The sequence below is a fragment of the Monodelphis domestica genome, chromosome 3 (genome assembly GCF_027887165.1).
Source record: "Monodelphis domestica isolate mMonDom1 chromosome 3, mMonDom1.pri, whole genome shotgun sequence".
Classification (NCBI taxonomy): Eukaryota; Metazoa; Chordata; class Mammalia; order Didelphimorphia; family Didelphidae; genus Monodelphis; species Monodelphis domestica.
Window position 1 is genome coordinate 275,427,321 of NC_077229.1, and position 27,668 is coordinate 275,454,988.

At 37.4% G+C, this 27,668-nt stretch overlaps 1 protein-coding gene across 1 annotated transcript in view; it reads left to right on the forward strand.

Annotated features, from left to right (window-relative positions):
• The window catches only part of LAMA3 (laminin subunit alpha 3), a 360,924-nt gene that overhangs the window by 151,682 nt on the left and 181,574 nt on the right, over window positions 1-27,668 (forward strand). Inside the window, exons 18-26 of the mRNA XM_007487607.3 lie at window positions 1,312-1,411; window positions 3,911-3,963; window positions 4,822-4,927; window positions 7,621-7,720; window positions 12,347-12,503; window positions 17,446-17,578; window positions 19,377-19,519; window positions 25,238-25,335; window positions 26,886-27,039. Coding sequence (XP_007487669.1) covers window positions 1,312-1,411; window positions 3,911-3,963; window positions 4,822-4,927; window positions 7,621-7,720; window positions 12,347-12,503; window positions 17,446-17,578; window positions 19,377-19,519; window positions 25,238-25,335; window positions 26,886-27,039 — 1,044 coding nt within the window. The remainder of the gene's footprint in view (window positions 1-1,311; window positions 1,412-3,910; window positions 3,964-4,821; window positions 4,928-7,620; window positions 7,721-12,346; window positions 12,504-17,445; window positions 17,579-19,376; window positions 19,520-25,237; window positions 25,336-26,885; window positions 27,040-27,668) is intronic.

Genomic DNA, 27,668 nt, shown 5'->3' on the forward strand with positions numbered 1-27,668 from the left:
TAAAGTTATTTTCTGTCTTGGAATTTATACTAAATATTGGTTCAAAGCAGAAGAGCAGTAAATGATAGACAGTAGGGGTTAAAGTGACTGAATCTGGAGCCCTAGGTTTGAGTTTTAAGCCTGACTCTTCCTAACTGTATAATTTTGAGCAAACTTACTTGGCTTCCCTAGATCTTATTTCCTTTGGGTAAAATGAGGAGGCTGTGTGGGATGAATTTTCCCATCCTTTGCAGAATTGATGTTCTGTGACTCTAAAGGTGCTACTTTTGCAGAAACAAGGGCTTACATGTTGATTTAAGTCATAAGGAACCCATACTCCATCAAATAAAGGTGCATATATGCAAAATAAGTGAAATATATTTGGTATCACTCCTCCTACCCTAATGCAGATTTACATTTGAGGATCTTTGCCTGCTTCCCACTAAGATGGGGGAATCTAATAGGTCATGGCAGCTAAGTAGCATAGCCGACAGTGCTGACTTTGGAGGCAGGAAGCTCTGCATTCATTCAAATCTTCCCTTAGACACCTTCTAGCTGTGTGACCCTAAGCAAATTGCTCTCAGCCCTCAATTTCTCCATCTGTAAAATCAGAATAAGAGAAGCTGTTCCATAAGAGAAAATAAGCTAATATATATGTATATATGACATATATATATATATACACACACACACACACATATATAAACTACTCTGCAAACTTTAAAGTGCTGTATTAGCTATCATCATTATAAAAAGTAAATATCATCGAGTGAATGTAGAGTTGCCTTCAGAGCTAGGAAAGTTTGGATTTTAGTCAGTCTTTGATATATACCAGCTTTGTGACCTTGAACAAGTCATTGAATTTTCTATTTGCCCTAAGCAACTATAATGTGCAGAAAAGATTCCAATTTGCTTTAGTAGAGGGAGTCTCCTCAACAGAAAGTTTAATATACTGGTGAAACCGAGGGACAGTCTCTAACAATTGGTATCCTGAGGAGCCTGGGAATGCCTCAGACCTAGCATATTGTATGTTAACCATCGTTCAAGGTCAACACAGTTGTGTTGTGGAGCTTTGTAAGGAATTAATCCAGTAGATGTTCCTCAATTTCTGTAAATAAAGCCTTTACACTCTCAGATAAACACAGTATTTTTGTGGTTTTTCAGATTTATGCATATAACACACACTTGAAAATAATTTTCCCTTTCCAATAAACTTTGTTCCTGTTCCACAGCCACAGTAGATTTCTGGGCCAATATTTTGCTCTGAGACATTGTTTGGTTGATTGTTTTGACTCCAAGTTTCCACACGTTAGATTCTTTTCTCCTCCACAGGGATTTTGCCAGTGCCAGCTTTATGTCGAAGGTCCTACCTGCAGTATCTGTAAGCCATTATACTGGAACCTGGCAGGCGAAAACCCGGATGGGTGTTCAGGTAAGATTTCCTTCCAGTCACTCTTGGCCATGACGGAGCTTCTTTTGAGGTCTTGATCCCAGTGGAGGAGCCTACTCAAGCGTTCCCAGCTTAGTTGGAGTAGCGCCTCCCAAACCCTTCATGACGTTCAGATGATTTCATTGTCCACTAGGAATTACATCAGTTTTGAAATTGCCATGGCCATGCTCACTCGTTTTGTTTCTCTGATTGCTAAGGCAATAATGAACTGATAAATGCTCTCTTACCTCCAGGGTCCAGTTCTTTCTCTCTTATTTCATTTTATGCTTCTGTTGATATTGGCCGAAGAACTTTGAAACAAGATATATATAAATATAAATATATAAATATCAAACTATATATATAAATAGATATTTTATTTCAAGTTGTGTGTGTATATACATACATGTACATACATATACACACATACCTACATACATAAAATATGTGTATATCTATAGTGTGTATATTCTATAAATACACTCATGCACATATGCATGTGTGTATAGATGAACACATATGTATACAACATACATGTGTGTTATACACATATATCTTATTTATACATAGTTGTTACCATCTAACATATACACATACATTTTTTATTTAAAACTTCCTCCAATTTATCCTTTGTGTATACATATCTATGTTTACCTGTATATATGTATATGTATGTATACATGCACAGAAGATTTCTCTTGTGTTTATATGCACATATACAAACACAGGAAAAATTAGGATTTAAAAAATTTAGAGAATTTCTTTAGAGATTTAGAAAATTTAGAGAAAAAAAGCACAACTATTAAGGAGGTTTCTTGCAGAAAGTGGGATTTTATCCAAGACTTGAAAAAAGCCAGGGAGGCTGGGAAGGAGAGAAATCTGGGCTGGGGGATAGGCAGATGCATGGAGTCTGATGGTGGGATGCCTTATTTGAGAAATAGCAAGATGCTAACCTCCCTACAGTGTGTATTTGATGCACGTGAATAATCCAATCCTGAGAATGAGTCAAAGGCTGGACGATAATCAAGAAAAACATCAGATGGAGCTTTCGGCTAGCTTGTTCAGTAATTACCAAATTAATAACCAGTTGTTCGTCATACTCTCTGGAGCTTGGGGGCACATGTTTTTCCCTCAGTATCACTTTTTCTTGTGTTTGTCAATTTTGTTTTAGTGATGCAAACTATGAATATTGTAAATAATATGTGATTGAGCAATTTTTGGAGACCTTTCTGGTGTTCTCTTTTTCTTTGAATTTTATTTTTTATTCCTAGAACACAAAAAGAAGATTCTATATGAAGTTGAAACCATTTCATACTGCCTGCCTGCTTTAAATTCTACATATTGTTTTCAAAACTGCCCAGTTTATATGTACTTCCTTCTGACTTCGTTACCTTATGTGCATTAAAAATATATATAATATTAAAGCATAATGTTAAATATACAAATTAAAACAATTAATAATTTAATAAAACAATGTGCTAAAATAACATATCAAACCATTATTATTAAATTGTTAGTCCTCAAATATATATCAAATGGTCCTCTAAACAAGAGGCATTCCTACTGCTAATGGTAGCAATATAAAGGATATATTAATATTAGAAAGGTGGTAGAGGGCACTGTAGTCCAGGAAAGGTAGTAATGAGGGCATGAAAGGGGGATGGGAATGGCATGGCATTAGAACAGAAAAGAGGTGATAGATATTCAGAGCATGGGTAATTAGGCACATGACATTGCTATTAATAGAAATAATAATTAGGAATAGGAGCAAACTGGTTTTGGGGAAAGATGATCGGTTGGGGCCTGTTGGGGAACTAGAAGATGCTGAACAGAATAAAGCATCACCTATTAAATCTAGGACTGTGGAAAGTGTATTTGCTTTGGAGTTAGAGGACCTGGATTCATTCCCACCCCCATGTGACAAATAATTTGGGCAAATAACTTTCCTCTCTGCACCTCAGTTTCCTAATTTGTAAAATGAAAAGATTGGAGGGGCAGCCTGGTAGCATGATGGATAGATCCTGGAATTGGGAAGGCCCAGGTTCAAATCTGGCTTCAGACACTTCCTAGCTGTGTGACTCGGGACAAGTCACTTAATCCTGTTTGTCTAGCCTTTGTCCTCCTGTCTTAGAGTTGTTGCAAGACAGAAAGTGAGGGTTTAAAAAATAAATGAATGAGTTGGACTAGATAGCCTTGGATATTCTTTTCCTGAATTAAAGCCGTGACCTTATTACCTTATCCTAGCCCTCATTTAACATTCTGCATGCTCTGAATCTCACTTGTAGTGCCTATAAGCTGACAACTACTAGGCTATGGATGATATTTATCTGCCACACAGAAGTTTTTGAAGTGCCAGAAGTACATGGCCATATTTCAGCCTCAAATGTCACTAATGGTCATGTTGAAGATATTCCAAGTCCTCTGAGCCACAGGGAGCATCTTTGGGCTTTAGTTCAAAGGCTTTGCCTCAGAAGTGATTCATTTCATATAATGTCTTCACAGAATGCCAGTGTGATGTGACGGGAACGTTAAGTGGAGTTGGAGAATGTGAGCAGGTAAGACGAAGAATGTTATATGACGTAGGAGAGAAATGTCACGGACACCAGTTATGGAATTCCGTAATGGAAATGACTGAGTACCCAATAGTTTTATGCAGAGGTGTGCTGGTACATGTTTAACAGCTAGGTCCCCCCTCCCCCCGCCCCAATGGTATATGTGACTTTTAAGTTTAAGTGCCACTGGATTGTGTATTTGCTACACGTCATAACCCAATCTTGCGAATGAGTCAAAGGTTTGATGATAATCAAGAAAAACAGTATATGTAATTGCCAAATTAACTACCAGTGTTCTTGTCATGTTTCCTTTGAGAATGACATGGGCAGAAACAGAAATGTCACTTGAAAAATGACTTGTGTTTGGCCACTTCCAGAGAAAGAACTGATAAGTAGAAATAAACAAACCAGTTTTTAAAATACATATTTATTTTTGGCAGATGACACCTCCTCTAATGGGGAAGAGAGGAGGGAGTTACCTGGGTATTTTAATATAACAAGCAAACAAATAAATACATTTAAATGTTAAAAAAGAGAAGCAAATTTGTGTTATTAACACTTTCTCTGTCATTTTCTAAAGTCAAGAAATCAACAGAACAGTTAATCAAACTGACATATAAATACTCAGACTCAAAATTTAACAATCAGTTTTTGAGAACTGATTCAAACTGGCTCCAGCACAACCCTAATTGTATGGTACATGGTGAGTGCATGTGCCTCCTAAGATTCTTCATGCATTGCTGGAGTTTTTATAATTAAATCTTTGGTATAATCTTTTTTTAACAAATCATTCTTGCTTGAGTTAAAATATTTTCCATTTTTAAATTATTTGTCTTTATCTTCTGATTAATCACTCCACAGAGAGAAGGTGAATGTTACTGTAAGCCTCATGTCTGTGGTGATTCCTGTAATGCATGTGAAGATGGCTATTATGCTCTGGAAGACAGCAATTACTTTGGGTGCCAAGGTAAATTCTGTTCTGGTGAGAATTATATGGATATAGCAAACTTCTGGGTGTATCAAGAAGAGCCCCAAAGACTTCCCTTTGTGTACTGTGTGGTTTTGCTTTTTTTATCTTTGTGTCCCCAACTAGCACAATTCCTCATGCAAATCTGTGCTTAATAAATACCAATAAATAAATTTCTAAAAGAAAAAAGTTATGACTTGTGTCTATCTACTTTCAGAGAAAGATCTGATACATAAAAATAAATGGCAGAGTTTCAGATATACACGTCTGTTTTTTTATCAGATTATGCCTTCTCTAATGGAAGGAGTTGAAATGAATTGAACTTTAGCTCAGGCAGTTAAATTGCACAGTAGATTGAGCTCTATGTCTGGTGTCCGGTAACCCTGGAGTCAAAAATGACCTTAGATACTTGCTAGCTCTGTGATCCTGAACACATGAGGGTGTCCAGGTGTTCAGGGAAGACTAGTGCCTTTGGGGTGAGGGCTTGCTAAGCCTTATGGCTCCAAGAAACAATAGCTCGGTCAGTGGCCATACCCCAGTAAACCATCATGGTAGTTGGCTCAATCAGGTTGTGGGTGATTGATAGGCTTTAAATACTTTGGTGAGTTGGATGTCTACCCTAAGCAAGTGAAGACTTCCTCATGTATTAGGGTTAAGTGAGAACAGTTTGTTCCAGTGGTAATTCTGGGAATGTTTTCCTTCCATCAAGTTTAACTTTGCCTGGTTACAACTACACACTCAGTTTACCTCTTTGGGGCCAAGCAGAATGAGTCTAAGCCTCTTCCATTTGATAGTCCTTTAGATACTTGAAGGAATAAATCAAAGCACACATAGCCCACCTCCCTAAAAGCCACATTTTCTCTAGGCTCAAGATATCCAACTGATTCTCACATGGCATGGTTTTGAGGTCTTTACCATCCTGGTTACCCTTCTTTGAACTCTTTCCATTTTGTCAGTGTTCTTTCTTGAGTAAGTAGGGGTAGTACAGTGGTTAGTTAGGCTTCTAAACCTGGAGTCAGAAAGAACTGAATTCAAATCCTTTCTCAGATTCTTTATTAGCTCTATAATCCCAGGAAAGTTATAGCCTCGGTCAGCCTCCGTTTTGTCATCTATACTGTGGGGATAATAATACCATTTATCTCTCAGAGTTGTTGGGGGATGAAATGATGTGAGTTGTAAAGCACTCTGCAAGTCTTAAAATACTAGAGAAATGCTGTTTTTATTCTTATTAAATTTATCATTATAAAATATGGCACAAGAAGAGAATATGTAACCCCAGGACCGATTATAACATGATCATCATCTCCTTTGCTGAGGACTCTGTGGCTCTCTTTACTGCAGCCTATATGATGTGAGTTGTTGTTGTTGTTGTTGTTGTTGTTTTTGCTAGCAAAGTCACCTTGCTGACTTGTTTTGAGTTTGCGTAAAAGAATTACTGATGTCTGCTCTACAATCCTGCTCTTCTCTCTGCTCTTTCTGTGTCTCTGTTTCTGTCTCTATCTTTCTAACAGGATTTAAAAGAAACAGTCACTTTTCATTCCTAGCTCATGCTTTGTCTGTGATGTGCTGAGCCAGGAATGGTAATTGAGACATTCTTTAGGAGTACCTAGAACAGCACCTTGGGTGTGATGGCCGTTCAGTAAATATTGGCTGAGTTGACTTAATGGTTGCATGAAAGTGTTAAAGACAGGATAGCCTAGAAAGACATGAACAACAAAAAAGTACAAATTGGGGGGAGAGAGACAGAAATCATAATAAATTATACTTGTGAGCAAAAGAAAATAGTTTTATTAGAAAATTGAGTACCATAAAGTTGTAAAATCAGAAAAATGGCACATAGTTATTATTGTTTAGTCATTTCTGACTCTTTCATGACCTCATTTGAGGTTTTCTTAGCAAAGATCCTGGAGTGGTTTGCCATTTCCTTCTCCAGCTTATTTTATAGATGAGGAAACTGAGGCAACCATGGTTTAGTGACTAGCCCAGGGGCATGTAGCTAATAAATGTCAGAGGCTAGATTTGAATTCAGGAAGATGAGACATCCTGACATTGGTCCTGGAACTCTATGTGTTGCACCACCTAATTATATATAAAAATTCATATATGTATGTATATATGTATATTTAAATATGTATAATAATAATAGCTAGCATTTATATAATATTTTATGCCAGGAGCTATTCCAAGCACTTTATAATTATTATTTCATTTTAGCTTCACAACAACTCTGGGACTAGATGGTATTATTATCCCCCTTTTGCAGATAAGCAACTGAGGCAAATAGAGTTAAGTGACTTGCCCAGGGATCTCTCAGCTAGTAAATGTCTGAGGCTGGATTTGAACTCAGGATGTGGAATTTTCTTGACTCCAAGACCAATCAAGATTCTCACACTTAGTTGCCCTTTTATTTGTATAGGAAGCCAAATTGCAAGCCCAACTTTCCATGGAACATAATCAGTCTGCCTGCACTGCTTAAAAATGCCAGCTGAATGACCAATATTTGGGAAGAAAGAAGCTGTGTCTTACTTTATGGAACATCTGGTTATAATTAACATGATCATTCATTTGTTTCTACTTCTCAGGAGATTGATATAGAAGGGAGCCAGGGACATCTGTATTTGAGAATGGCGTAACAAATGACCAGGAACCCTTTAAAAATGGTTTCAAAATAAATATCATTTATTAATTTTCAGGGTGCCACTGTGACGTTGGGGGATCCATCAGCTCTGTGTGCGATGACCTTTCTGGAGCCTGCCAATGCAGGGAACATATCATGGGCAAGTCATGCCAACAGTGAGTCTCACTCTAAGGCTTGTTTCATGATTTCTGTTAATGCTCACAGTATTGTAGCAGCTAGGAGGTCATTAGGAATAATCTAGTTTAGCCACTTTGCTTTTCAAATGAGGAAAACTGAGATCAAGATTGATGAGGTGAAGTGACTTGTCTAAGATCATGTGGATAGGAAAGTAGCAGATCTGGGACTTGAACCCAGGCCTTCAAGATTCAAACACATGTTCTTTCTGGTCTAGAATTGAGGCAAAGTGAGAAGTTGCTCTGAGGTTATTTTGCAAATTGGCATTTGAAGATGGGCTTAGAAACTTTGGGACTCCTGCACTGCAAACACATTTCCTTCCAGTTGATCCAGACCAACTCATTAGGAAGCAATTGGAGGCTAGAAATGACCAAATGATCATGGAAACAGGATTTAGAGCAGAAAAGAACATTTTATACACGAGGAATCTGAGGTCCAGTGTGTTTAAATGACTTGCCCAAGGTTTCACATTAAGTTTCTAGAGGTAAGCCTCCAATTCAGATTTTCTCCACTCCAGAGCTGTTTTTATTTCCTTGGTACTATAATCTCTGCCCATAAAATATTGACCTCATAATTTTAGTTTAAGGAGATTTAGAAGTAGAGATGAACTATGTGGCACCATGGGGCCAACCTTGTACACTTAGATTTCCCACAGACTACTCACTCACTGCTTCATCAGCCCAGCCTGTGAAGGATGCTTCTGAAGGTGCTTTGTAGAGTGAAGGAATGAGGAGACCCATGGGGAAGGGACCAAAGGTCCTGATGCTTGAGTTTCAGCTCTGCCAATTATCTAGCTGACCTGGTGACCTTAGACAAGTGACTTCACCTCCTGGGCCCCAGTTTGCTTATCTATAAAAAGAGGAGGGCTAAACCATACGATCTCCTATGGCTCTAATAGTCTATGTAGAAGTGGATTCAAAGGACGAATGGCAATAATTGGGTTTCAACAATCTTGGAGCATTGACCATCTTGTCATCCCCTTTTCCTGGTGGATGTAGACATTTTGAAAATATCCATAGCAATGATCTCTTCCACCTTTAAGAGTTCAAATGGATATTTCTTCAATAGTGGAGGATAGAGGAATGATGTCACATACCTTCTTTAAAATATCTATAGCATTAATTAATCAGTCCAATCAAAAACCTTTTATTAAGTGACTTTTATGTGCCAGGAGAGGCAACTAGCTTGCTCAGTAGATAGAATGCTGGACTTGGAGTCAGGAAGATCTTGATTTGAATTCAGTCTCAGACACTAGCTGTGTGATCCTGGACAAGTCATTTAATCTCTGTTTGCCTAGGAAGCAGCTAGCTTGCTCAGTGGATAGAATGCCACACCAGCAATTGGGAAGACCTAAATTCAAATTTGGCCTCAAGATACTTAGTAGCTATGTGATCCTGGCCAAGCTACTTAACCTCTCTTTGCCTTAATCTACTTGGGAAGGAAATGGCAAACGAATCCAGTATCTTTGTCAAGAAAACCCTATAGCTAGTATGGTCCATAATGTCATAAAGATTCGGACACAACTGGACAACTGACCAAGAACAAAATGTGCCAGGCACTGTGCTAAGCCCTGGGAATACCAAAAAAAGGCAAAAGATGACTCCTGCCTTCAAGGAGCTTACTATCTAATAGTAGTTATAAAAGTATTAGAGATAGTTTAGATGACTCAGTAGATAGAGTGCTAGACCTCAAGTTGAGAAGACTTGAGTTCAAATTTGGCTTCAGGCATTTAGGTACGGTCTGTGCTTAGACAAGTCACCCTGCCAGCTTCAGGTTCCTCTTCTGTAAAATGGGGATAATTACAGCAACTACCTCTTAAAACTGTAGTGAGTTTAAAATGGGTTTATATTTGTAAAGTTCTTTGCAAAGCTGTATAAATGCTATCAGTTATCATTATTCTTCACATTCCAAAATTCTACAATATGCAGAACATTTGTTAAATTGCGTCCCTTCTTTTTTCTTTTTTTCTTTTAAGAAACTCCCTACAGTTTTATTTTGAAAATTTTAAATATTTTTTTAAACTTTTTCAGTTGTATGCAGAAATAATTTTCCCCTCTCTATCCTTACCTCTCTGCCCTCACCAAGAAGGCAGGTAATATGATATAGGTTGTACATATATTATAACATAATGCATAGTTACCTGTGTGCCATAAAATCGCTGTGGCATTAGTTAAAAGTTACAAAAATTTCAGATGTGTGGATTACCATCCTTGGTTACCTCTCAATGTTATTTATTAGTAAAAAATTGGTTTAGATCTGGCAAAAGGGTATAAATTACCACTGGCATGGAGTACCACTGCACTGTAATCAAGTCCTTGACTGTGATATTATCTCTTTAGGAAAATATTTTAATTTTGAAATAAAAAAAAGGAAAAAGAAAAGAATTGTCTGACAGGTTTTTTTTTTTTTTAAATAAGGCATTTCTAATTGGAAATCCCTGCTGCTCAGTTGACTGCATTAATGGCATGTGAGCCAGAATAATTCCACTAAGCTTAAGCACACACACACACACACACACACACACACACACACACACACAGAGCTGTGAAAAGATTGCTTCTTTTCCCACTTAAACGTTGGCAAAACACATAGCATACCAAAGCAATCTTTGGAATAAGAGAACACAAATGTTGTACATACTTTTTTTCAGCCCATGTCAATTTCATAGCATTACATTTAATTTTTGTTTTAAACAATATTACATAAAATAGGATTTTAAAATATGGCTCACTTCACCCTCCTTTGAAACTGACATTTGGCACAATCGGTATAGTTACGTTTAAACTAAAAAATGGATAAAACCATTTTCAATGTAAATGTCATTGAGGAAAATGACAAGAAAATATAATTGTTTTCTAATTTATTGATCCAACAGGTCATATCTTTAATGGAAAATAAGCGGATATCAAATTACTTTGTTTTTGATAACCACTTAGGATATATTAAAGAAATGTTATTCTTGTAGCTCATGCAAAGTAATTTACTTGGTTCAGTTCCTCAGACTTCCATGGAAGACTAATTCTGATACCATGTTAGAGCATAGAGGTGACTATGGTCCTTGGAGGGTATGCCAACAGAGTTAAGTCTCTCCAGTAGGTTCTAAGCAAGCTGAATAGAATTAGAATATTGATAGAGTGAATGTCCATAAGTCTCAGAACCAGGCTAGCTAAGTTTAGAGAGACAGCATCAGAAGGTTGGCCATCAAGTGATATCTTTGGAGCAGGAGGGCCCAGAAATTTAGGAAACCATCTACTAGTGTGTAGAGGAGTGCATGATTTATTATTGGTCTATTGGATGCTGTAATAATTAAAATAGTCAAGGCCATAAACTTTGGTGATTAAAATAGTTTGAGGTCATAAACTGTGGCAGTTAAAATAGTGGAAGACTTAAATTGTAGTAGATAAAAGAGTGGATGTGTAAATTGTGACCGCAGAAAATATGTTTCAAGACAGTGTCTTGTTTTTAAATAAATATATAAGGTGGTCACGAGGGAAATATTCCCAATTATGAAATATACCCAAGTCAACTGGGTTTTATAGAGATTTTAATTAATACAATGAGGAATTAAGAAAGAGAGAAAGAGTAAGAAAGGAATAAGTATGAAGGGCCTTAAGCCAACATGGCCTAGACCTGAGTCTTAAGAGAGAGAGATCAGTCAGGTCTTAATCACTTACCACAAGATCTGTCCAAGCAAGAATTCTAGTGCTATCCTTCTCCAGATAGAGATTCTTCTGACTGTCCTCAAGAGACTGTCCCAAGAGCCTATGTCCAGAGCTCTCTCCCAACAGCCTCCTTAAAGACTGTATTCAAGAGACTCTTTTTTCTTATATACTCCTTATATAGGGAATTTTTTCCTATGTCACCTCCCCTAAGTTCTCCCATCTACCAATCACAGTAGACGTTTTTCAAAGGACAGACCATTCTTAGTTCACACCTGAGTAGACTAATCTTTTGAGTAATTCACACCTGAGTAGACTAGAATCTCTGATTAAGTTTTCACCTCTTTGCTCCTTGTAAGTTCATAAGTTGCCTGACCTTTATAGGTACTTAGCACCCTTTTAGTATTAGTCCTAAAATAGGCATGGCTTAAGTATGGGTTAAGTACTTTTCATTGTTCAGCAAAGAGTTTTTTCCCTTAAAGCAGGCTTAAGTACGGGTGAAGTAGAGGTCTTCACATTTCTGATCTAAGTAGAGTTCTCACATTCCTGATCTAAGTTCCTTCATTGTTTAAAGTGGGGAATGGTCCCAATGGGGAATGGTCCCAATGGGGAATGGTCTTAACCCAACCTTATGAAGTACGGTCTGGGAATTTTTTAAGGTTTACAATGCCTGAAGCAAAATACTCCAAAACTTGTATTATATGTTCACGTAAAAAAAAAAAAACATTCATAGATAAAGAAGGTAAAAAAGGTGAAGAGAATTATTTCCCTTATTCCCTTTGATGGAACTGTATATAGTTCCATGCAAAGTTTCTTCATAGTTGCTATTGGGATAAAAGAACAGGGGGTGGGAATGTGACAGCTGTGCTATAACTGATGGAACAGGATATCCAACCTTTTTAAGAACCTAATTCACCTGCATCTATTTCTATTTTTAATTTTTCAAAGGCCAGAAATCAATTATTATTTCCCTGATTTACATCACATGAAGTTTGAAATTGAAGATGGCACAACACCTAATGGAAGAGGTGTTCGATTTGGCTTTGATCCTATGGAATTTCCAGATTTCAGTTGGAGAGGCTATGCACAGATGACCTCAGTACAGGTATATTCATTGATAATAAGTAGTGTAAAAATTTAAATTAGTTTTTCTACTAAAAGTATTATATTTTATGAGGTTTATTAAAGATTATTAGAATTAAGAAATAAAGAAAATACAAATTAAGAAAGCATGTGCCTAGGCACCGAACCCATTCACAGCCACTCACATCTTGCTTTCATGTGCCTAGAAGTGGAAGCAGAGAGACCTGAAGTAGGTGGAGAGTCAGTTTAAATACAAATTGTGTTCTCGGCCCAGGTGAGGACTCAGGTGATATTTTAAGGAATTCTGGGAACTACCAAGGACTTCTGGGAATTAAAGTCTGGGGTTTAAATCTCCATTTTTACAGTAACTTGATAAAGGGGAGACTACATTATTGTCTTCCATTTCAAAAGAGGAGAGAATATTTAACTTGTGTTATAATTGACAACAATTATGTATTTGATGATGTCAAAATACATCTGGATTTTATTGGTCACCAGGAAAGTTAGAAGAGAATGGGTCCAGGACATTTTTTCTTTGGTCTTTTTGCGAAGCAAGAGATTAAAACAACAACAACAAAATGTCATTACTGGAATATGAATCAAATTGTAGCCCCCCCAAAAATAGGAAAAAAGGGCCATTTAGAGGAAATACCAATTTACTTATCACTCTATATTCATGAGCACCCTATTTAAACATTAAAGATTACATTTCCCCCCTTCTTCAGAAATGTTCTTTTCTGACTTGCTTATTTTGTTGAAGATTCTGGGGAATGGAAATTATTAGTTATCATGAGTATTAGGAGTAAAGTTAAATGATCCCTGTTACAATATTTCATTCTCCTTAATTGTTTCATTTCCTTTTTTCTGTTCTGTTCTTCCATTTTTCTCATTCTCAAAACTTCATACTTTATGATACCCACTAGCTAAGAAAATGTAATGTTAGAAAAAAAGGTCTTTTTTCTCTGTTTCTTACCCATATTGTGTTTTTGATTTTATTTTAACCAGAAATGAAAAAAAAATTGGTTTGGCCCTCTGTCTATTTTTGCCATTGTTGTGTGCTCAGTTTGGGAATATTGGTATTGAAAACTACTGGATGGTTTACCTTCTGCCTAGCCTGGATAATTCCTTCTTCCCTTTTTCTAATGAAAAGGAAGGAATAACATTGTTTTGGTGTCAGTGTGTGTGTGTGTGTGTGTGTGTGTGTGTGTTTATATGTTTGTGTGTGTGTGTGTGTTTAGTGGTGGTGATGGTTGTTGCTCTTGCTGAACTCAAGTGGGAGATATTTTTTAATGTAAAAAATGTAATTTCTATTTTTATCTCTAACAATCTATGATTCTTTTATGATTTCATATCCCTATTTATATTTTAATTGATTTTCTTCTCCAGCAAAGAGATTGCATTGATAATGATAATGATGCTTATACTTATAAGAGCCTCAATAATTCCCATAATCTCTTTGCCATTTGATATGCCATTTCATTTCAAACAACTGTTAGAAATCACTAACTCAGACTCTTAGCATTACCTGGTTTTCAGCTGCTGTCAACACTGAAGTTCCTCCCAATTCACAACCTTCTTCTCATTTTTCTCCATCTTTTTTTTTCTAACTCTGACCTCACTTATTTGATTTACATCCTTAATCATTCAACATTTTGCTGAGGATCTCCTACATAATTAGCACTATCTTCAGATTTCTTCCTCACTTTCTTTTTCTGATGTCTTCTCCATAGTTTGTATTTACAATCTCACTCTTAATTTATATATATATATATTTTTTTTCTATTTTCTAAGCCGGTTTTTATGAATTTACTCTAATGTGGTGTCTTTCATTCATATGTGAAGTTTTCATTAATGATTCCTTAAAAAATAGTCATTCAGTCAACAAACATTTATTAAGTGCTATTGGGAATGCAATATACATATTTAATAGCACTTAGAATACAAATACAAGCAAAAAGGAAGATAACCTTTTCCCTCAAGAAGTTTATATTCTAACCAGGAAGACAAAATGCTAAGGAAGTTGAAAAGAGGGAGAGAAGAAATTAAGGTACCCAGTTTAGGGGGAATGATGGAGAATAATACAAGAGAAATGCAGCCTTTTAGAAAATCACAAAGATAACTTTATTCATTGATCTTGTGTTGTACCAACATCAAGAAAAGGCAAAAAGAAAACAACAACTCAAAAAACCCAACAACAAAAAACTGTGTTTCAAATGTGCCATATTTGTGGGTGATATTGTTTTGACTGCATCAAGCTCATGAGATAAATACTGTGGAAGAAAAAATTAAAAATAAATCAAGTGAAATTAAAATAATTAAGTTAAAATTCAAAATATTCTGTCTTAGGCATATTTCTGCTAAGAGAGATAGAGATAGAAACTAATCCTGCCGTTGAAAACTTCTCTGTTCAAGCCTTTTTCTGTTTACAATATATAAGATTCAAGGAAAAAGACTCAATTGAAGTAGTATTTGATTAATTAAACAGAATAATAGTAACTTAATTTCATTAAACAGAATAACAATAACTTAATTTTAAGGTCACTCTGGAGATTCTTTGTCCTGCAACCATTCAATTCCTACTGAAGCACTCCGTCTAAGGATTCTCTTTTCTACTTAATCAAAAGGGTACTCAATTAATTGACTTAATCAATGGGGATCCTCTTAGTCTGATAATTACCTTATTTTTCAGTAGCCTTATGAAGCCTCCCTTCTATAAACTGGTAAGACTTTCTATAAGAATGAAGTAAAAAGATTTAAGTACAGGACACTGGACATTGATATTTACAAAAAGATTGATAGATTAGACCAGCAACCTCAGACTAAAACACTATCATCTTCATCATTATCATAGCTTGTATTTATAATTTTTTCAAGGTCTGAAAAGCACTTCGAAAAATATTTTCATTTGATCCTCCCAACAGCCTGGGGAAATGGGTGCCATTATTATCCTCATTTTATAGGATACTGAACCAGATAAACACAAATGACCTGCTCAGGTCCTACAGCTTATAAATACTAGAATCCAAATTTGAATTCAAGTCCTTCCAACTCCTGGGACATCTAGGTGGGACATCTAGGTAGAGTACCAGACCTGGAGTCAGGAAGACCCAAATTCAAATGTAGCCTCAGACATGCACTTGCTGGGTGACACAGGGCAAGTCATTTAACCCCATTTGCCTCAGTTCCTCATTTGTACAATATGGACAATAATTGTACCTATCTCACAGGGTTGTTATTGAAGGTTGAATGATGTACTACATGAAAAATGCATTGCAAACAGACTTTATAATTTCTAGCTGGTCAGGCCTATTTATATTTTTAATTGCTTTTTAACCAAGGGATTCATTTTCTAATGATGGGATTTCAGGGAGTGCATTTTGGAGGACAGAACATCAAATAACTATCCTGTTCACAATATTCAGTCTAAGAGGTGCTGCTGCTTTTTAAATTTACCTCATTTAAAGCTAGCACTTTGACATCAGACATTTCCTAGATATATGTGACCCTGGACAAGTCACTTAATCTTAATTGCCTAGCCCTTATCACTTTTCTGTCTTGGAATCAATATTTAATATTGGTTCTAAGCCAGAAGGCAAGGGTTTTTAACAAACAAAAAAATAAAGCTATGAATGAATGACTAGTCCATCATGAATCTGACTAGTCCATCAGATTTGCAAGAAGTTACTGAATTTACAGAATGTATACATACATTTGTGTGTGTGTGTGTGTGTGTGTGTGTGTGTGTGTGTGTGTGTGTGGTATTACCTCTTCATCCATTATCAATGATCTTATTCAAAAGCATCCTTTATTCTCAAGGCCACCCAAAAAATTATCCTCATTTCCCCAGTGGCCCTATGGAACCACTGGTGTTGATATATCTTTCCTGTGGCATGCTAGGACTTGGGGTTTCAAGTTCTATAACTTGAATAGCCTGTTCCTTGCAGATGAAAAAGCATGGTGTTGCTCTCTATAAACTTAAAGGGTTCATTGTTTAAGCACCTGCAGCACCCAAATTAAAGTACTGCATTTCTCATTGGGTGTGGTTGGTAGCCACAGGTACCCTGATGGAAGAGAAAGATAATTCTATTTATACAAGCAAGTGATTGAGAGTCCTACTCAGATACCTCATAATAAAAGAGCAGTGACCCTGGGTTCTCAAAACTATGCCAAAAGGGTCCGAAAGGGCTTGTCAATTGGGAAAGGGTTGTAATATACCCACTGATAAGACTGAGTCTGCTGTCCAAATACCAACCTTTCTAAGTTCAGAGGCATCCATCGTTAGAATGTTGGTCTCTAGGTGGTGAATTATTATTATTATTATTATTATTGCCACAGCAGCTCATGAAACTGTTTACAGTATTCTGAAGGTATTTCTTTCAGCATTGGTGGAGGGATCACCAACATCCAACAAAATCATAGGTGTTGATTTTGAAGCCCCAAAACATTTACATTTTGACTGCTGAAGCATTCACCTATCCTCTGTGTTCATCCACACTTTACCTTAATGCCATCTCCCTGGAGGTGGTAGTAATGTGCCTTCCTCTCTTTATTTTCCTTCTTTTTCTCTTTCTCAGCCAGAGGTGGTTGTCCCTGTCACTGTGGCTTCCTTTAAGCTAGGTCATCTAGTGCTCCGCTATGTCAGCCTGGTCACAAAAAGATCAAAAGGGTGGATCTCAGTTGCTGGCTCTGATTCTAATTGTAAGTGACTTTAATCTGTTATTAGGTTTGTCGTCATCTGTCTTCACCTTCCACACTTGAGTACTGCTTTCCATTAGACTGCTAACTTGCTTGCTTTTTGAGGGTGTACATGTTGAGTGTGTGTGTGTGTGTGTGTGTGTGTGTGTGTGTGTGTGTGTGTGTAACTTGTTACACAAAATCAGTATTTGACTAATGGGGCTCCTAACCTATTGTCTGCTCTGTACTTTATGGCTGTTCTTGTCTATTTATTAACTTCCATTTTACAGAATGAAGTGAGAGTAACATTGAATGTGGAGAAAACAAGGCAATACTTATTTCGTGCTATTCTGAGATATATTAACCCTGGAATTGAAACAGTGTTTGGTCATATAACTATTTATCGTCCTCAGTCTAAGGCAGGTAGGTAAATGTAAGCCTTTCCTGAACTTGCCAGTAGTTAGTGTCTTCTTCCCAAAAGCATCTTGATTTCTTTATACTGTATCTACTTACATCTGTATACATAATTTCCTCTAATTAGAGCATAAGCTTCTTGAGGGCAGGACCCTTTCATCTTTGTATCTCTATCACCTTAGTACAATGTTTGGTACATAGTAACTACTTATTAAATGCTTGCTGATTGATGAATCAGGGAAATGCTTCCTTCTCCCCCCCATTTTAGAGGCATTTAAAAATATTGTTATATCTATTGCCTTAAAATCAGTTCTCCAAATGTCTCTTTCTTCTTTCTTTAAAAATCGTGTTCAGATTTATTCTTGTTTATTCATGATTATTAATTATGATTTGTTTTTTTAGAAATCATCAAAATTTAATACTATTTGATTATAAGCAGGGCAGATAGCTCTCTCCTCTGGCTTTGGGGCCAGAAGACTTCACTGGGATCCAGGTGGTATTGGGTGGGCAGGCAGAGAAGGGAAAGAAAGAGAAAAATGGGGATAGGGTAAGTGTAAAGGATATTGATTGGATATACTCTTTCAAACCAGGGAGTTTCCAACTAGCTTCAAGGAAGATGTAGGGAGAGCTCTGGTTTTGCTCAAAGACCCACAGGATTCCTTCTGTATTGAAGGGAGCCTGGGGGTTGGGTGGTGTGGGGGCAAGAATGGACCCATTCCCTTGGCAATTTTCTTTTAGATTGTGCCAGGCCTAGATGAAGCTAGGTTGAGTGATAAAATTATTACAGAGTTAGCCTCAAGCTTAATAATATGGGCTTAGTTGAAACTTGTATCTAATTTCAAAAATACTGTTTTACTTAATAAATATCGCACAGCTGAGATGTATTTAGAAAAGAGTGAAAAATGTTTCCCTTGGGGAGAGAATCAAGTCAAAAGCAACTGACAAATTTAGTTTTGGGTGTTTTGAAAGAGCTATAATGGATTGAACTCATCTTTTGAAATGAAGACCATAGTAAAACAAATAATGAGTAAAATTATATATATAAATATAAATATATATATATATAATTCTCAGCTTTCCACTTGATTTTTGTTCTTGAGTATTTTTTTTTAGTTTGATATATTGTAGAGTTTTAGTAACACATTTTTCTTCACCGTCACTGTGCTTTGAACATACTGCACTATTCCTCTCTTTCTTTTGTTGGTGTTCTAGTCATGTATTTTCTATGAAAGCCTCCTGGGAAGGAAGCTGCAAAATACCCCCCCCCCCCCCATTTAAATAGGCAACTCTTAGGACTTCTTTCTTCTGTCTTCTAGTCCAATGTTCTTCCAGGTAAAGGCCAGCACACATCACATGGAAAGAAAGAAAGGAAAGAAACAAGCATTTATTTAGCACCTAATATATGCCAAGCATCGTGCTAAGCATTTTACAAATATAAACTTATTAGATCCTCACAAAAAGCCCTGGAAGGAGGATGTCATTTTACAATTGAGGAAGCTGACACTAAGAGAGGTTAAATGACCTACCCAGGCTTACACAGCTAGTAAGTTTCTGAGGCCAGATTAGAATTTAGGTCTTTCTGACTCCAAGCTCTATGCAATGGGTCACCTCGATGACTCAGAGAACAGTATATCTCTGTTTCATGTCAACTAACCCACCTAACTTTCTCAAGCATGCACCCAGTACTTGAAATGGTAACCTTGACAGCTTTAAAAATATCTTCGTATTCATTCACTCAATGAAAGTGTTGACTGTCTCTGGGGAATTTGGCATAATGCAGGAATGAACAATATTTTTCCCCTGACAGGTGCTGTTCAAAGTAAAGAGATTGTCTTCCTGCCTAGCAAAGAGCCATCTTTTGTCACTATTCCAGGGAATGGTTTTGCAGATCCATTTTCCCTCACTCCAGGAATGTGGATTGTTAATATAAAGGCTGAGGGCATCCTTTTGGTAAGACAGTGGTTCTGAATAAAGAGATTTGGGTATGATATTTTTGAAAAGCAAGTGCCACATGAGAGAATAACCAAAGTAGCAAAGGTTTTCCTGATAGATCAAATATGGAAATTGATGATTTTCTTTTCTAAAGATCATTCTCCCAGGAGATTCCCCAGTTTTGCTGAGGTACCATTTATCAATTGCAGAATCTCTCTGCTACTAGCTAAAACAAAACAAATAAATGGAAAATCCCAAGTAATTATATCACATAGTGCATGAGTTCAACTAATCAAAAATATATCCTTTCACTTAAAAATGTGCTTAGGATTTTCCATTATGAATCACTTTCTTCCTTTCCATGGAGAATGTTATCTTAATTTAAAATAATTTATTAAATAATAAAAAGCAGGTAAAAGAAAGAGAAGGCACCACCACATGGCCAGCAGCTCCCTTAGCCACTTCTCTCCACTCCTATGACCACATACCTACTCAGCCTAAGACTCCAAGGAAAGAGACCCTACTACTTTCCAGTACTACAGTCGATGCTCTTTGTGTTCTCCCTTTGCCAAGCCTCTGCCTGGAGCACCCTGACCTCACTCTGGACAAGAGGCAGGTTCTAGGACATTTAGAATGGTAGCACAGTGCTCACATCCAGTTTTCTCCGCTACACTTTCTTAAAAGGCTTGTTTACAGATAAAGAGCTTGTCTCCACTCTTATTCAGCAAGGGAGGAGAACAAGCACCTTGTCACTTCAGTCTTAAGATTTAACTTCTTTCCCTTTAAAATCCAAAGGTTGTTTTGGGGTATTGAAAGAGGGGTACAGGTTAGTGTTATATTTTCACTCCAGGAATTAAGTATGATGAGGCTAAAGGGCAAGTAAGTACCTGAGGTTCAGTAAAACTCTTTTGTCATGATAAACTGACTTACTTCAAGTATCCCACAATCCAAGGATCTATAATTTTGTCTGAGTGAATACTCTTTCCGTTGACCCTCCTGTGGATGGTCTGGGTTAGTTGTTGTGGCCCAGAATGTGGCTACAACTCACCTGGCTATGAGCCTATATGGTCCATCATGAGACCCATGTTTAAAGCTTTTATAGCTTGGTAGTATCCTCCAGAGCTGGGATAGCCTCTAGAATGTGGTGAAGTAAGGAGGCGTTCAATGAGTAACTTCTTTCATCATTTAAAACTTGGACAATATTTTGTTGCTGAACTGGATTGTCTTAGGAAAAGAATTCTTCACTGATATTCCCAAAGCTCCTAAACTTTATATTCCTTTCTGGTGCCTTGCCTACCACAGAGATCTTTATATACCATGTGCCTCATAAATGTTTATTGTTTGGTTGGAAATGTTGAGAGAGCTTAGCTGAGTGCTTCTCTACTCCTCTAGCTTACCCTACCCCCTGCAAGTCATTATACTAGTTTTTAAGTATTTGAAAACTTTTATGTGGAAGAAAAACTGAGGTTCTGGGCAGGTAGGTTGCTTAGAGGATTGAGAACTAGGCTTAGAGACAAGTGATCCTGGGTTCAAATCTAGCCTTAGACACTTCCCAGCTGTGTGACTCTGGGCAAGTCACTTAACTTTCATTGCCCAGCCCTTAACACTCTTCTGCCTTGAAACCAATACACAGTATTGAGTCTAAGATGGAAGATAAGAATTTAAAACAACCAAAAAAGCTAGGGATTTTAGTTTGGCTCCAGAAGGCAGAACCAGAAGCAACTGGTTAAAGTTACAGAGGCAAATTTAGGCTGGATATCAAAAAAACTTTCATAACAATAGCTCCATATAGAAAATAAAATACCCTGACTGGTGATGGTAGATTCCCCCCCCCCCCTTTTTGGAGGTCTCCAGGCAGAGGCTCTATAATCATTAGTTGGAAGTGTTCCAGACCAGTTTGCCCCTCCTTAGAAAATTCAGTGATCACTTCTTCCCAGGGGCTCTCTGTTTTAATAGTGAGCTTAGAATAGACATGCATCTGATTGATTTAGCCCCCTGCAGCTGAGCATTCCTACACTCAGGAGATCAGCCAGTGTCTGAGGTCTACTTAATCATGGTACCATGTTTTTCATTCAATTGTATCAAACAGAATATGTTGACTCTGAGCTGGGCAAATAAGTCCAGAACATTTTCATTCACTATGATGCTGCAGTGTCTAACATGACTTTTCCATTTATACCTTTTTCCTTTCAATGAAACAGAGGGGGAAACTGAAAAATTTTCAGCCTCAGCTCTTACCTCCTAAACCTTTCAGAATTCTTGACACTCAGATGACTCACCTGTCATTTAGAAGGCAACAACTCACCAAAAATCCAATCAACATTCCTTTAAAAATTATCCTTTAGTCTTTGTAATTTCTCTTTTCAAAAATTTTATCCTCTTAAATCTCAAAACAGTTATTGCAAATCATGCAAGGAACCATTAAGTCTACAACTTTAGTGCACTATCTCATTACATGTCTTTGAACCTAGATTTCTTTGTGCTCACATTCTCCCAGTTTTTTATAGTTTGTTATCCCTTGAAATTGTCAAACTATTGGCATACAAAGAGGCATCACCCTTCATCCTTTACAAGGTGATATGCCTTTATATTTATACCACAGTTGATTTTCTGTCCCAATCTACTCAGTTCACATCTGATAATTATGTTTCTTCATAAACATGTTATAGCAGTTTTATTGAATCAAAGTTCTTACAGATAATATATGTAAAGTGCTTTACAAAGTATTAGCTAATATATATGTAAATATATATGTATGAATAGATAGATATACATGAATGTGTATCTATACATACACACATATATATATATATGCATACATATATATTTTTAATAAAACCCCTTATCTCCCATCTTAGATTCAATACTATGTATTGGCTCCAAGTCAGAAGAGCAGCAAAGGCTAGGCAATGGGGCTTAAGTGACTAACCCAGAGTCGCATAGCTAGGAAGTGTCTGAGGCCAGATTTGAACCGAGGACCTCCTATCTCTAGGCCTGGTTCTGAATCCACTGAGACACCAAACTGCCCCTTTCTCTCTCTATATTTATATATATGTATAGACACCTAGATTCACTATCGATGCTCTTTTAAGCCATCAAAGTTTTTTTAACAGTAGCAATATCTAGCATCCTTTATAAATTGATATAATCTTTTTTTTACCCTAAAATACTTTTTCTGCCCCTTTTAACATATGAAAAGGGACGTACCTTAAACAGATAATACCTTATAGTGGTACAATAGTGATATTTTTTTCCTCTTTATTCTCCTCACACAAAATAGTTGATTATATTGCTGCTGATACAAATGTGCTTTAGGGTCTCTAACATCAAATTAAAAGTAGAAGTAAAAGGCTGTTTAGCTTTGGGGGAAAGGGAGTAAATCCAAAAACAATTTATCCTTTATAAAACTCAACCCACTATTTTAGTGTGCTAATAGCCTCATACTTAGTCAGTAGATTAGAAACTGAAAAAAGCAATATAGAAATGTCAACAATAGGAATAATTTTCTAATTTATGATCTTTATCATGGACCTTAGTTGTGATATAGACATAGAGATATAGTAATTTTTTCACATGCACCAACACATGTAAATATGCAGATATATGGAGAAAGGGCAGTGAATGTGTGGGCTTGGTCAGCTGATGCTTTCCTAGGAAAGGCTTAGAAACAAAGAGGTTGTAGTAGGCGCCCGGTCCATATGAGAAAAGTAGGTTCCTCCCTTTCCTCTCCAAGAGGATCACTTGTCTCTCTTTACAGTTGGCAGCCTGAGAACATAAGATAGTTCCAAAAACAAGCCAGGAATGACTGTTAATAGGAAAACCCCTTACATCTTTAAATGCAGTTTGTCAGATTTTTAAATGCTCTTAAAACTGTGCTGAATTTCCAACTTGTTCATACTAATAAAATTTAGTATTTATATTCTTGAAAAATACCAACTGTAATACCATACTCACTCAAGTGTATCTTGGTACTTTGGAGTCTACTGCAACAATTCCTTCAAACCTTCCCATCATTATTATTTCTCTTTTCCTATGATTGCTGTTGCAAGTGACAGATTGGACCATTGGGAGGGGGAAGAAAAGGCTATAGTCCTTGCAAAGACTACTTCCCAGGTGGGCTGTTTCATTTGCATTTCCTGGAATTATATAGGTAGGCAACTAGGTGGCACGTGCTGGACCTGAAGGGAAGACTCATCTTCCTGAGTTTAAATCTGGTCTCAGACACTTAGACCCTGTGTAAGTCACTTAACCCTTTTTGCCTCAGTTTCCTCATCTGTGAAGTGAGCTGGAGATGGAAATGGCAAACCACTCCAGTATCTTTGCCAAGAAAACCACAAATGGGATCATGAAGAGTCAGACATGACTGGAAACAACAAAATCATACAGGGACATAGACGGATACTTCCATATTGATTCATACCAAAGCCAGTGACTGAGTCTTGCTTCTTTGTGCAAAACTGGCCAAGTTTGCACTGGGGAATTAATTTGGCAAACTCAGAGGAATTTTTATATCCTCCTTATTGCTTAAGCCATAATACAAGCCATTTTAGTTACATGATTCACCAGGGCTACAGACATCATTTAACATGCTGTTGTTCCCTGAATGTTAATATAGATCAGTAGTAAAAAGAAAAAGAAAAACCACAATTCCTAATATAGTTATGACACCTAGACAGAGTGTTCCAAAAGGCTTTGTCTTTAAAAGTTTAATCTTTAATAGCTTAAAACTGAAACAAGACTTTTGGGATACTTTGCATAATTTTTACAGTGTCATTGGTTAAAGATAATTTATCTTCTTTTGATTCTTATTTTAAAATTTATACATAACTTAAAGAGACAATAAAAGTTATCCTTAAAATTAGAAAAATTTCTTCACCTTGAAAATTCAGTCTCCAAGTCTGCAAACAGGTTTGGTGAGTAATTATTTATGTACAGAGTATAAGAACTGACTAGCAGCTAGGAAGACCTGAGTTTAAGTCCTGTCTCTGACACATATTGCCTGTGTGGTACTGGGCAAATCATTTTAATTGTCAATCTCCTAGGCAATTCTTAAGATTATAAATGAGCCAGTTTGTCTTGGTAGGGAGGGTTCCCTTACTTGAGAGTTTCCTCTACCGGTGATATCAAAATAAAATAGAAATAGGGCCAGTAAACCATTCAAAAACTTCCTCCTGACCACATATTGACTTAGAAAACCACAAATGAGCATTATTTACCTTTCATTGTATTTTCACTAATTTTCCTTAACATTTATCAATTACTTAAAAAAAAATACTGGAGTCTACCTTAGAATCACTAGGATATATTGCTTCCAAGGTAGAAAAGCATTGGAGTTAAGTGACTTGCCCAGGGTCTTATAGCTAGGAAGTATCTGAAGCCAGAAATGAACCGAGGTCCTTCCACCTCCATATCTGGCTCTCTATTCACTGAGCCATCTAGCTCCCCCTCCAATTTAATTTTAATCTGGTTTAGGTGGCACTCAGGAGTACTAGGCATCAGCGTGGTATGTGGAGCTGGGTATTTGATACCTCCCCCCTTTACCAATGAAATTACTACCTGGTCCCCAGTTAGTCTCCTGGATTCAGGGTGGAGAATGCAAATATTGATAAGAAGCAGGTAAGTCAGGGAGGTGCTATTCACCGCCTTGGCTGATATCATTATTGTTTGTGTTCTTTCTTTATGAAAATGTCATGAAGATTAAAAAAATAATTCGACTTTTTTTTCTCTTTTAATTAGGATTACCTGGTACTGCTGCCCAGTGACTATTATGAAGCTTCAATCTTGCAGTTACCAGTCACAGAGCCCTGTGCCTATTGGGGACCTATTGGAGAGAAGTTAGTGTTTGAGCTCACTTCAATCATTAGCTGTCACATAGAGATTCTGCTCGAGGATGCCTCAGAAACGAGCTGCACTTTGACATTCTGTCAAGTTGCTCTAGAACATCTCTTTTATAACCGGGAATCTTCAAGAACTCGATAAACATTATCCATCAGAGCACTTGGTGTGCTATGCCACATGGCATGTGGAAATGCCAAGGCGTGCCCAGGTTACATGCCCAAAGGAATGAATGTTTCCTGGGCACCTCCTGAGCTTGCCTTAAGTGTGGCTGGGCTTGAAATAGACAAACAGTAGGTCACAAATAAACATCTGTTGGGGGCAGTGAGGTGGCTCAGTGGTTAGAAAGCCATGCCTGGAGATGGGAATGTGGGCTCAAATGTGACCTCAGACACTTCCTACCTGTGTGACCCTGGGCAAGTCACTTAATTCTATTCCTGTCCTTAAACCAATTCTTAGTATCAATTCTAAGACAAAAGGTAAGAATTTCTTTGTTTCCTTCCCTTCTGTTCCCTTCCCTTCTGTTCCCTTCCCTTTCCTCCCCTCCCTTCCACTCCACTCCCTTTCTCTTCTCTTCTCTTCTCTTCTCTTCTCTTCTCTTCTCTTCTCTTCTCTTCTCTTCTCTTCTCTTCTCTTCTCTTCTCTTCTCTTCTCTTCTCTTCTCTTCTCTTCTCTTCTCTTCTCTTCTCTTCTCTTCTCTTGTCAGGTAGGTGGCTCAGTGCAAAGAGCCATGCCTAGAGATGGGAAGGTCCTGGGTTTAAATTTGGGCTCAGATACTTCCTAGCTGTGTGACCCTGGGCAAGTCACTTAATCCTATTCCTGCTGTGAAAACAATACTTGGTTGTATTACTTGTATCAATTATGAAACAGAAGGTAAGGGTTTCTTTTTTTCCCCTTTTAAAAATTCAATTAAAGTTGATTGAGATGGATAGGGTACTGGACTAGGGGTCAAGAAAACCTGAGCTCTAATCTTGCCTCAGACCCTCACTAGCTATGTGACCCTGGGCAAACTGCTTAACCTCCGTTTCCATAACTGTGAAATAGAGATGATAATAATAGCATCTACCTTCCAGAGTTGTTGTTAGGACCAAATTAGATAATAATGATCAAGTTCTTAGCAACATAGCAAACACATCACAGGTTCTCTATAAACGCTAGCTGTTATTGTTATTATTACTATGTGACCTGTGCAATAGCAGCTTCACTCCAGGGTTGCTGTGAAGATTAAATGAAATAATATTTTTTCAACCCTTACCTTCTGTCTTAGAATCGATATTAGCAGTTAAGGGCAGGCAATTTGGGGTTAAGTGACTTGTCCAGTGTCCCACAGCTAGGAAGTATCAGAGGACAGATTTTAGCCCAGGATCTCTTGTCTCTAGACCATTGAGTCACCTGGCTGCCCCCTAATGAAGTAATAACTGGAAAGTACCTAGCGCAGTGCCTGCCACATAGTAGGTGCTAGCTGCTAGCTGCTCTTATTGTTGCTTTTATTGTTATTATTAACATATATCTTTGTGTACTAACCCTTGCTGGTTTTCCTTTGTTTCAGTTGCTTGCTTTACCAGCATTTGCCAGTGACCAGATTTGCCTGTGTCTCAGCTTGCGAGGCAGAGCGCTTCCTGCTGAATGGAATGCCTCGAACCTTGGGAACTCGGAGACCGACGCCTGAGCATCCTGTCATGGCTGAGATCAGCGGGAGAGAGGTTGCATTCTTGTCTTACTCTCTAATGATTAACCCATACCACTTCCCACTATGTCCTGATTTCTGCCTTCAAACCAGCAAGCAAACGTTGGCCAGATATTCCTTTTCTATGGTCTATTTCCAAGTTTAGAGGGACTTAAAACATCATTAATCCAACTTTGACCCTGAGCTCCCATTGCACTAAGAGCAATAGTTATATTTAGATAGAGGTTCAAGATTTGCAAACTGTTTTACACATGTTATCTCCCCTGAGCCTCACAACAACCCTATGCAGGAGACACTAATTTTTTTTTATAGATGTGGAAACTGAGGCCAAGAGAGGATGAGTGACTTGTCCAGAGTCATGCTCATCCAAGCTACTGATCTGTTTCATTTGGGGCTGAGCTAAGCACCTCTACCCCAGTGTAGGATCATAGAGACTCTGATTGTGACCATTTCTACCAGAGCTTAGAAAACTGTTCCTCCTCACCTTCACCCACATTGACCTCAAGCAAGATTTCCCTCTCATCCTTCCAGCCCTGCTCCCCCAACCAACCAATCAGGCAGTTGAAAACCTCTCTTAATCAACAGAACCTCCAGAAAAGAAGGTCTTTTAGATTAGGGGTCCCTGAAGGTGCTGGCACTACGTCT